This window comes from Parasteatoda tepidariorum, chromosome 6 (genome assembly GCF_982258835.1).
Source record: "Parasteatoda tepidariorum strain Cologne lab strain chromosome 6, Ptep-v5.0, whole genome shotgun sequence".
NCBI classification, from domain to species: Eukaryota; Metazoa; Arthropoda; class Arachnida; order Araneae; family Theridiidae; genus Parasteatoda; species Parasteatoda tepidariorum.
Window position 1 is genome coordinate 13,284,811 of NC_141760.1, and position 11,887 is coordinate 13,296,697.

Genomic DNA, 11,887 nt, shown 5'->3' on the forward strand with positions numbered 1-11,887 from the left:
GTCTTTAATAATTTTCTAAATATTGGGAATTGCTACTGTGTTTTATAATATTTCCCTTAAAATCATAATACAAGAAATGTAGCCATAAAAAAAAAGTTTTCTTTTCCAAATAAACTTTAAAAACAATTCAAAATTTAATTCCTCTAAAAAATGACACTGAATGTTAAAAAATATATTATTAATTTACAAAATATTTATTTATTCTTTAAAGGAAGATAGAAAAGTTGTTTATTCAAATTTATCAAAGCAATATCTTATCCTAAACCTAAAAATTTCTCTAAAATTCTTAGGAAAGTTTCTATTTTTATTAAAACTAACATTCAATGTTAACAAAAATTCAATATTTTATGTAAATATATTAATTCTAAATTATTAACTTAGCTATATTATAAAATTAATGAATAAGGGTAAAATACTGATCCAGAATATACCCTAAATTTAAAAGAAGCTACTAACTTGAATTTGAGAAGCATGCAAGTCCATAGTAATTATGTGATCTGCACCAGATACTGAAAGCATGTTAGCAACAAGCTTAGCTGAAATTGGGGCTCGACTCTAAAAGAAAGACAGATAATTTTTTCGCTAATTCAATTCAATTTCACAAGCAAATTTTATACATAATATTCAGTGTTATACAATGAAAATCCAAGGACATAAAAAGTAAGTAATAGTTCATCAAAATAAAAACAAAACATAAAGGTTATAATAAATTGCTCCATTTTTCAAATAAATGTGAAAAAGAACAAAATGTTAAGAACTAACCAAAATTTTACCCTTTCTTTCTGTTCGTGTAAAGAATTTTTCAGAAAATTAATTTAAATATTTTTTTATTAAACCTATGAAGAAATTTCTCATCTATCATTTCAAATTACTTCACTGATTGATATCATCTTTATAGAACAGACAAAGATTTTTTTTTTTTGTTCCCTCTTTAAATATTTCATATGGTAGCAAATTGTTAGCTTTATCATAAGATTTTTGGGAAAGTAAATTTGATTCAAAATTTCTATAACTGAGATTCATATTCCTATTTACTATGTTTCAAGCATCATGTTTTATTCTTGACATTTGTGTGTTATTTAGTTCTTATACAACTTTTATATTTATTTTTTTTACACTTTTGAAATCTATGTTTGATATTACATATTTTAAGCAATGAAGTCGGAATAATAGAAAAAAAAACTGTAACCAGAATCGGCAAAAAGCAAGATTTTTTAAATCATTTTTTCCTTTCTTTTTTACCAAAAAAATTTATTTGAATAAGTTTTGATCAAATAAATTCATAATACTTCATATTCTTTAAAAACAATATTATGATAGAGTACTTAATATTTTAAAATAAAATGGTTAAAATTATTGCAAACTAATAATCGAAAAAATTAAATTATGCTGTATTTATTTAAGCTGAATATCCTTATGAATTTTTTGAAGACAACATTGTCAGTTCTATTAAATGAAGAATAAATTAGTTTAGATAAGGAAACACTAAAGAAAAACTAACTCTTGGCAGAATAAGTGCATATTTATTATTTATCTACACAAACTATAGTGTTTAACAAGTTTTCTAAGTACTTGTACCTTATAAATATATCAAATTGAATTACTATAATTGAAATATGCCTATTAGACTATAAATTACTGCACATACAACTGATTGAAGGTTTTAATTTAAAAGTTTTATATGCTTTTACTCATATTTAATGGCTTTTTTTAAAAAAAAATTTATTACATCAAACATATGTAAATTAATTTTGAACATCAAATACAGCATACTCTCGATAACTCAAAAATCTTTTTATGTCAAAAAATTATTTCCCCCATGGCATTATATATTCCCCTAATGTTAATTTGAATTCCTATGTCAAAGTGTTTCTTCCCTAAACTTTATTATGTCCAAAATTAATTTTTTCGGAAAAATCACAATATAAGTTTATAGTAAACCAATTATTTTCGATTTAATGTATAATTATTCTTGTCTTAATTTTAAAAATAAAATTATCATTGTAGTAGCACTGCATTAGTCAACTATCATTACATTCATATTTAATAATACAGTCAAACCCCTCTATAGTGAACACGGTTTATAGTGAACTCCCGGATATAGTGAACGAAATGTTCGGCCCCGTGCCTTGCTATACACGGATGTTATTTTTTGTGGATATAGTGAACCATAAAAGTGAGGAAGTTGGATATAATGAACTTTTTTCTATCTTCGACTGATTTTTTTTATAGAAAATTTTTGTAATAATTTTGAAATTTCTACTTCAAAATAAATACATATACCGATTTTCAAAACCATCTATTGAGGGGAATGTAGCGATAAGCATTTTTTCTTGCTTGCTTCTTTTATCTCTCTTTCCCATCCCTAAACAAACCAAGCAGATGTTTCCAATGCAGGCAGATGATGTACCGGTAAGGTGTGAGTGGGATCAATATGCATTTTCTGTCAGAGGGAATGAATAATTATTGATTATTGATCAAAGGGTTGGACACTAATATGTGTTGATAAGGCCCTCATTTCAACTCCTTTTTGCTCTCAGTTCAGTTAAAAAAATCCTGCAAACAAGTGTCTCAAATTTAACTATGGCGAGCAGTAAACGTAAAACATTCTCCATTGATGATAAAATGGGCATAATCAGAAAAATTTAAAATAGATGCAATCAAGCTGATATTTGCAGAGAATATAAATCCAAATCTGCAGTTTGCAACATATGGAAAAATAGACAATTATGAATTTCTCTTCATGAAAAAAATTTAGATGGCAGAAAAAAGTTGAGAAAAGTAAATCACAAGAATGTTGAAGCATTACTGAAGTGGATCACCAATCGAAGAAACCGCAATTTTCCAGTATCTGGACAAATGTCGATGAATTTACTAAGCGTTTTTATGAGACTACTTTTATGTGCTCAAATGGCAGGCTAGACAGGTTTAAAAAGCGTAATAACAGAAATTCAGGAAAAATTATCTGAGAGTCGGGATCCATATCTGATGTTGAGGATTGCTCATCAGCTAAAGATTACTAATTTTTTTTTTTGTACGCAAGAGACGAAGATTAATGAAAATTGACAAATTTTTGCTACTGCATAATATTTTTCAGTCATTTATTTGAATAATGTGTAATAAAAGGGAGGAGTTTGGGAGCCACAAATTAAATTGCCTGCGCAATGGATATAGTGAACGCCTGGTTATAGTGAACCAAAATTTCGGTCCCTTGAAGGTTCACTATAGCGGGGTTTGACTGTAGTTATCTTTATGTTTCACGTATGTACTTTTTAGAGTAATATTTCAGAACATATTTTTCTACTTCTTAAAACATATTTACATATATAGTCTCGAACCTGCTATCTCGGAATTGTTTTCAGCGTCCCTTCAACTTTGAGATATCGAGAGCATACTATACTAATTTACATGTCACCCTTTCTTCGCATTAGTTCATTCATATCAATGCAAAATTCATATCAATGAAAACATTCAATTATCAATGCATTTATACTTAAAGTCACAACTTTAAGAATATATTTATGGATTTTACTGCAAAAAATTAGTTTTGACTTAAATCAATTATGTATTTAACCATTTCAGAAAATAGCTATGAGTTACAAAATCCTCCTTTTCTATCAGTATTTTTTTTCCTTAAAGGATTATGAATTTAATAGGCATTAAATAAAAAATAGAAACACATTTTCTTATAGTTAAAGACAATGAACTGAAATTATTCTTCAATAAATTAATTAAAATTCAGCATGATTCCTTTGACATTTATTCATACAATATTTGCAATATCTCAGAAAGTTTATAAAACAGAATATTAGCTTCAATCATGAAAAAAGTTTAATTAAAGAAGACATTCTTCTTTCATTATATACTTTGTTTCATATACTTTGTTCCAATATACTTTCAATACACTCTTTGTTGCTTTTTTTTTTAAAGTACATAAATAATTTTTAAAAAAAGCTTTAATTAAGCTAAAATGAAATCGTTAGTTTCCAGCTAAAAATATTCTTGCCTTATTTTCGCATTAAAAGAAAAAAGAAAGATTCATCACATCCTTAAACCTAATAATTTTTATAAACAAGAAAGATATGGAAATGTCAAATTGGAAATGATTCGATGGACTTACTTTGTCCTTTTTGTCCTGCCTAGCATATGGAAAGCAAGGAATGACAGCTGTTACTCTTGAAGCAGATGCAATCTTGCAAGCATTGATCATAATGAGAAGCTCCATGAGGTTATCATTCACCTCACCACATCCACTCTGGATGATGTAGACATCCTCTCCCCTCACTGATTCTCCTATTTCTACACTGAAATTTCCATATGTTAATATTAGATGAGAAAACATCATACAATTTAGATACAAATGAAAGAGTTTCTTTTTCCCAAGAAGTAGAATTTCAAATATTAATAACACAAAATTATGCGAATGCACACATAAAATTACAAACATTGACAGTTACTACAGCTTTAGTTCTTTAAACAATTAAGAAACTCTATTAGGCTAAGTCTAAAATTAGGATATTAAACGATATTTCATCGCTTTCATCAGAATCGCACAAACTTTGATCTGCGAGCCAAAACTGGCCCTTGAAGTTTATCACTCGGTCCTTGATCCATTTTTAATATTAACAAAAAATACATAAGAGTAAGTAATTTTAATAAAGAAATATAAAAATTATAAGTAAAAGTATTTTTTCTCTTCAGCACTGAAAATGATGCCAATACACTAGAATTTTTTTTTCTTGATTTTCATTTCTTCAACTTTTATTTATGGATATAAATTCATTGTTTGCAAAGAAATTTAATTTCTAACAAATTTTACACCGCACTATGCACATACATACTACTCTCAATCAGGGTTCGTGATTTTTTTTGTTTTCAAAAAAATAAAAAAAATCTGATTTTTTTTATTTAAATCAGATTTTTATTCAAATACATTGTAAGAACTTTAATTTACGATTAAAAAAACTTTATAAATGTTCAATCAAAATTAAATTAATATTGAAACGATATTATAACAATATTTTAGAAGCTCTAACTTACTAAAATAATTTTTTCATTATAATACATAGCATTGAATGCATAGCAACCATTTTGAAACAAATACATGATTGAAATTTAAAGACTAAATGAAATAGAGAATTTAAAGAATACTTCAGGGGTCAGTCTAGGTTTTTCTGAGAGGTACTTATTTTGTGAAAATTAAGACATAATTTGTGAAAATTAATAATTATATTAAAAGATCCAACACAAAAATATGGATTTACTGTTTCTTACGAGACACAAAAATAAAATTTTCAGAAAAAGTATTTTGTGAAGGTACCGCTAAGCGGTAGTAAATTTGGCTTGGACAGACCCGTTCTTTAATAATTAAAACGAAGTTTCAATTATCAAACCATTATTTCAATTTAAAATTGTGAATTTTTTTCTCTTGATTTTTAATATGACAAAATAAATGAAACAGATTGTGTTTATAAATATAGTCATTCATCAAAAAATAAAAAAATATTTAATCTATATATTTTTATATTAAAAGATTCATTTTTAATCTTATATCAAAATAGATAAGTTAAGCTAAAAAATTTTTTTATAAAATCTATGTACTCATTGGAATTTTTTTCCCACAAAATTTCTTTATAGAAAATCTGATAATGTCAAAGATACTTTAAACATATTATGAGAAAAAAATACCAGTTAATAATTCCACTGCTTCAAATAGAGTTTGAAAGAGAAGAATGGCACTATACCAGGAAAAAAAAATCTGAATCCATCAGCCTTTTTTTCTTCTATTTTTGGCATATTAGGGTAATTTTTTTTTTAATATAACCTCAAGCTTTGGAAATATACATTTCCACCTATAAAATATAATGTAATTCCATGGTTTTTTTAATCAAAGAATTTTAATTAACATTTTTTGCATTTTTCTTTTCGAAAAAATTCATGGTTATTAATTATTTCCTACAGCTATGCAAGGCTATATTAAGACAGCATTAAATGTGTACTTTAATCTGTACTTCCAATCTCAAGAATCAAAAGATTTTTAAAAATGTAATTTAGAATTATTAGTCACCAAGAAAGTAATTTCGTTAACTAAAATTAATTAATGCAGCAATTTAATTAAAATAAATTTTAAGACTAAGAAAAGAAAATGATAAAAGTATCAATAATTTAAAACACTGTTTTTTAACTTTTGGAATCAAGATATATATTGTTAAAAAAAATCTGTTGATTTAAATCAATGATTTTTTTTAAAAAAAATTGTGTGATTGTGATTTATTTAATTTTGCCCCTTATATGACATCTTTTAGTTTTTGTGCTCCATGATCAAAAAAAGGTTGTGCATCTCTGTCCTTCATAATTGGAATTCCATTTATAGGTTTCTTTTTGACTAAATCATTTAATGCTGCTCTTCATCTCACAACTTTTTGATTTCTGGCAATAATTTCATAGTTTAAAAAATTCTAATGATTTAGATAATAATTTTTGTAGCATCCTATACTTTCTCAATATTTATAAATCTATTCTAATTTGGTTTCTACACCTCGCTCCCTGGAGTTACTTCCATGCCCCTTCACACCTGTTTCTTACCTCTATTCTTTTATTTTCTTGATCAAACCTGTTTCTCTTTCCTGACTGGTTAACCATGGCATGAAATTTTAGTTCCAAAGTACTAGCCAGACTAAACTTTTTGCTTGCCACGATTTAAAGCAATTTTTGAAATGCTAACAGGCGTAGCATAAAGAACTTTTTAGTGGCTAAAACGACGAAAAGAATGTAGAAAATGGAAAACTGAATAACATTTATTGCTAAGAAACACTGATATTAATTTTAAAAAAAAGTTTAAATAATTCCAATATCATCCACACACATTATTAAATTCTCAGATATGAGAAACAATAAAAATAACGCGAAAAAACTTCAAGTATTTATTAACAACTGTATAAGAAGAATATTGCATATCAAGTTGTTCCATAACATTTGTAATGCAGAAATCCTTAGAAAAGCAAAACAGAAACTGATTGATCTGGAAATTAAAAAATGGATTGGTTATGTTCTCCGTAAATCTGGAAAATGTAAGTAAAACAAGTTTTTGATTGGAACCCTCAGGGCAATAGAAGACAGATGGAAAGCTATGATAGGGAAAGCTAATGACAGATGGAAAGCTAAGCCCTATGCTCCAACTCGGAGAGAAGAGGAATATGCATGCATGTATTTAGAAATCATTATTACAAATATTTGCTAAGTTCTAATTAAGTTAATTATTTAATTTATGTTTTGAGAGACAAATGCAAAATTTGAAGAAGTGAAACTCGATTACTTTATACCAAACCATGAGTTTCGTAATGCTGATTTTTTTTAATTGTATTCAAGCACGTCAGTTTTTTTTTAAACAATTTATGTTTTAAAAATTTAGTGCTTTTTTTTTCATTTGTTTCATTTTTCTGTATTAACTATAGCACAAACATTTTTAAAGAGTGTTTCTAATAAACATTATTCTTTTATTGACACAGACAGATCATGGATAACATAGAAAACTGATTCTCAAGGTTAAAGTTAGCTGTATTTCAGAACTAAGAACAATTATTTTACTGTTTCTCTTTCGCTTTTTTTTAATAAATTTTTCTTTTTATCATCTTTTCTTACTATGACAACAGTTTGTAAAGAGCATTTCTAATAATCTTTATTCTTTTAGGGTCACTTTTTGTAAAAATAAAGCAAAATGAAATAGTTAAATTGAGATTTTTAACGTTAAATCTTTCATTTAAAAATTAAGAATGATATTCGTTTTGGTTTCTATTTAGCTTTGTCATAAAACTTTTGTTTTGATAGACGATTTTATTATGCAGTGACAATTAAGAGAGTTTCTATTTGACTTCAAACTTCATTTTTTCTCGAAAATACGATAATTGGAAAAATATATGCTTAGCTTTAAAATTTTCTTTCAAAAATTAAGCTTGATTTTTATTTTTTCTGTTTTGCTTTTGTATATGATGCTTTTTTTTATGATGGTGCTGCATTTTTAAAATCGTTTCTGATAAACATGATCTCTTTTAACATCTCATCGAGAGAAAAAAATTTCTGGAAATTATTATTTTTAGCATTAAAGCTTTGTTTTAAGAATTAAAACTTAGTGACATAGGGTTTTTAACATTAAACCAATTATTTTGTAAATATTTCCAAACCATTGTGATGTTAGAGAAGGGATCATAAAAGCTAAATTAAATCATATTACTGAAAACAGCCAATAATTTTTGTTCCCACCAGTATCAAAAAGCAGTTCTATGAATACTTCATGCGTTAAGCTTTAAAGGCAGTGGTCTATGAAATATAATGTCATATTATTAAATTGTTAGCTGGTTTTTTTTTAAAGATAACACCATTATTCTTTCAAGGCAATAAAATTTACATGCATTATGTTTACATGCAATTGGAAAAAAGGCTAACAAACAATTTGATGTAAAAAATGTCATTCTTGTAAAAACAATTTATCACTAAACAGTCAAAAGCCTAACAAATTAACTTTCTGATGACATTTATACAGCAAATAGACTTCATTATGCATATTTTGATGCGGCACTTACACTGTACAATGTAAATGTACATTTAAAAAATTATATAAAAAACTTGCATTATTTAAATGTAATTTACTCTAATTTGAAATTTAAACTAAATGAGGAAAAAAAAACTTTTACAACAGAAATAAATTATTATTTTTATGTGAAATATAAATCATCTGAAAGCATTATGAATTTTTATTTTAGTATAATAGATAGTTTATTTCATTATGAATTAAAAGTATATATTATCACTGATCACTAGGTCTTGAAATAAAATAGTTTCTGAATTTTAAATGAGATAAGAAAATGATAAGTTTTACAATCATGAAATACGTAAATCCACACTTAAAGAGCAATTATCTTACTACTACAGTAGTTTCTGATTAGAGCTCTTATCTGATGGATAACTCATTCCTTTTAATCAAAGAAATAGTCTTATCTGTTTATGATGAAACAGCTGTAAGTTCCTTCTAGAAATCTTAAAGATTTATGATATGTAGTATTACGAAATTGGATTTCATAGATTCTTTCTACTTGATAGCAAATTTCTGAACTTTGGAGTAATGTGAAATATTTAAATTCATAAAAGTAAGAACTAGATTCCAATTTACATGATTAGCAAATGGGAATAGAACACATAGGACCATAGGATAAATCTACCTCTAGATACATATCCATTTAATTATATTTTTATGTTTATTTATTTTGCAAATTCTCTAGCTTTTATTCATAGATTTAAAGATAATTCACTAATATAATTTTATAAAAATACAAGAAACTGAATTGGCAAACTATCAAATGGAACTATTTTACTATTAAATTGAATTTCCTAACCTTTAAATTTAATTAATAAATTCCAACTTAAAATATTATAAATTATTTTACCTAGCACAGAAATAAAGTATTTTTAAATCTCAATATTAATTTCACAATAAGCATAGTTAAATATTTTCCTGGCTATTAAATTACAACTCTGCAAGCACTTTCTCAATTTATAAACACATTATACTATTAGATATTCTCTATCTTTAATGACATACTTAGATTGTTATTAAAGATAGTTTAATTATTATTATTTTTTTTTTACAGAGTAGCTTGTGATTTAATGGTTGGATTTTCAGGAAAAATTGGCAAGTGTTAATAATTCAAAGGAGTGACCTCAAATTAACAAACTAAATAAGTACAAACAATATTTTAAGATGCAAAATCAGACACGAAAAGGCATTTTTGCTGAATAAAAGTACCTCATTTTTGACAAATTTGGATTTTTGACCGTTAAAACATGTGAGATGCTGCAATCTGGAAAATATGGTTTCAATAGTCTCTCAGAAGAGAGTCATTGAAAGTTCAGGCTCCTTATGATTAACTTCCCTATTAGCTCATTTTGCCATATATAGAGTAAATTTTTGAGCAAATTAAAATATCTTTGCAGAAATTTTTTTTTGATCACTGAAAGATAATTCCATATATAAGATATCCAAATCAGTCGAAAAAAGGTCAATTTATTCAGAGATTTTGCATCTAATTTTACAACTTAAAATATCATGTTAATCAACATATTTAAGATTACCCTGTTGAAACATTAGGATTTATAATTAATTCATGAAAATCTGATCATTAAGACAGAATTTATATAGGGTTCTTTTTTCTAGTCCCGGACATGGCATGGTTTTATTTCTCTAGAGGCTTTCAAAAAAGGTAAAGGCTTTTTCTGAGGTCAAAGAAAAAAGTCAATTTTCAAATAAACAGTACTTTTAATGACTTTTGACCTAAATAACTTTGATCAAAAGTTTGTATACATAGAGACAATCTTCATGGTTTCAAATGCATCATGTAAAGCACAGTAATTAATGTCCACAGACTAAAATTTAAACAAATAGTTAGAAAAATTCAAAATGTTACTTCTTTATTTAACCCACTGGCGGTTAAGGAAATGGGCAAAATTGGGAGAATGTTTCTCACCTACACATAGTTCCCCTATCCATTAACATGGGAAAACCGGTTTTGCTATGCAGAGAAGACTGCAGGCTAAAATGCGGCTTATTACGTGCAGAACCGTCAGTGGTTCAAGAATAAAATACTAAATCATAAATTCTATAATATATGCTTTTTAGGATATAAAAATTAAAAAGAAAAGTTTTTCAGAAACTACTTCATTGATTTTGTTCCCATTTTAATGTTCAGGAATTTTTTCAATATCAAAGTTTTAAAAAAATTCTTTTTTTTTTTCTTTACATAATTTTTTCTTCATGCACTATTTTTTTTTATTTAATTTTTTAGAAAGAATCTGAAGTTAAAAACTATCTGCAGAGCCTGCTGGCATGCTTTAACTATGCATAAAAAATAGATTTTTTCATCAATGTTGTAAGCCTCTTCAATAAATTAATAATTCAAGATTATAAATTATAACTGCAATTTTTCAGGACCCTCTGCAATAGAACAGCACAAAAAAAAAATCTGAATGTTCTCAACTTATCTTTTCCTTTATAACTTCATTAGGAAATATTTTTTAAAAGAAGTTAAAACTTTTTAATAAAACAAGAATACAGATTGCTTATTTAAGAAAAATATTACAAATTTATTATATGAGAAAAATTACACAGAAGCATAGTTAATTGGCTTTTAATTAAGTTGTGAAATCTTATATTTGTTAATTTACTTAACTTATATAAGACTTAAAATGAATGCTGAGATATTTTAACACTTTTTATTTTTAAATTAAGCGTAAAAATATATTATTACTCACAACTGCATAGGTTGAAATCAACTAATTTATCTACGCAGTTTTGAAAAAAAGACGCACTAAAAATTTAACGATAATATTACTTCCCAAATATATAAGATTTCAGAAAATTTTCCTATGCGTCACATATTATATTAGGAAAATATTGATACAAAATTAGAAAAAAGTAATGTGTCAGCAATAAAATGCGTTATAATTAATTGACTGTTGCATTTTAGACATAGAAAAAATGCTTTTCTGAAAAAATTAATATTTGAATAATTTGTCATTAGATACTCTAAAATAAGTTGTCTATTTACCTGGTTTCTTGGTTACTAAATTTCTTCAAAACAACTTTACCAAGATCAATTCCTAATCGGTCGACAACTTTTTGAGCAAGGTCCACATGAGACGAACCGCTAAAAATTTTAATGTTCGGCATTTTAATTTTGGAATGAAACTTTTTTCGAATCGCCCGGTACACAAGGTCAGGATAATCTGAGGTATGTTGCTAAGATCCACTATCTAATTTTTTATCTTCAGACTTCATCTATCCACCAGTCCGGAGAAACTGATATGAATGTTTGTTTACACTTTTGGAAACACATCT

The 11,887-nt window shown here is 26.3% G+C and overlaps 1 protein-coding gene across 2 annotated transcripts in view; it reads right to left on the bottom strand.

The window, feature by feature from the left end:
• The window catches only part of LOC107437735 (ribose-phosphate pyrophosphokinase 2), a 28,736-nt gene extending 16,853 nt beyond the window's left edge, over positions 1–11,883 (bottom strand). The window contains exons 1-3 of one of the 2 annotated variants that reach the window (XM_043049580.3): positions 11,598–11,855; positions 4,121–4,304; positions 457–555 (exon numbers count right to left, since the gene is read on the bottom strand). In XM_043049580.3, coding sequence (XP_042905514.1) covers positions 457–555; positions 4,121–4,304; positions 11,598–11,719 — 405 coding nt within the window. In that variant the 5' untranslated portion in view covers positions 11,720–11,855. Of the gene's footprint in view, positions 1–456; positions 556–4,120; positions 4,305–11,597 lie in introns of both variants that reach the window. The other variant, XM_016049828.4, reaches the window with a different exon arrangement.
• Positions 11,884–11,887: the final 4 nt, after the last annotated feature.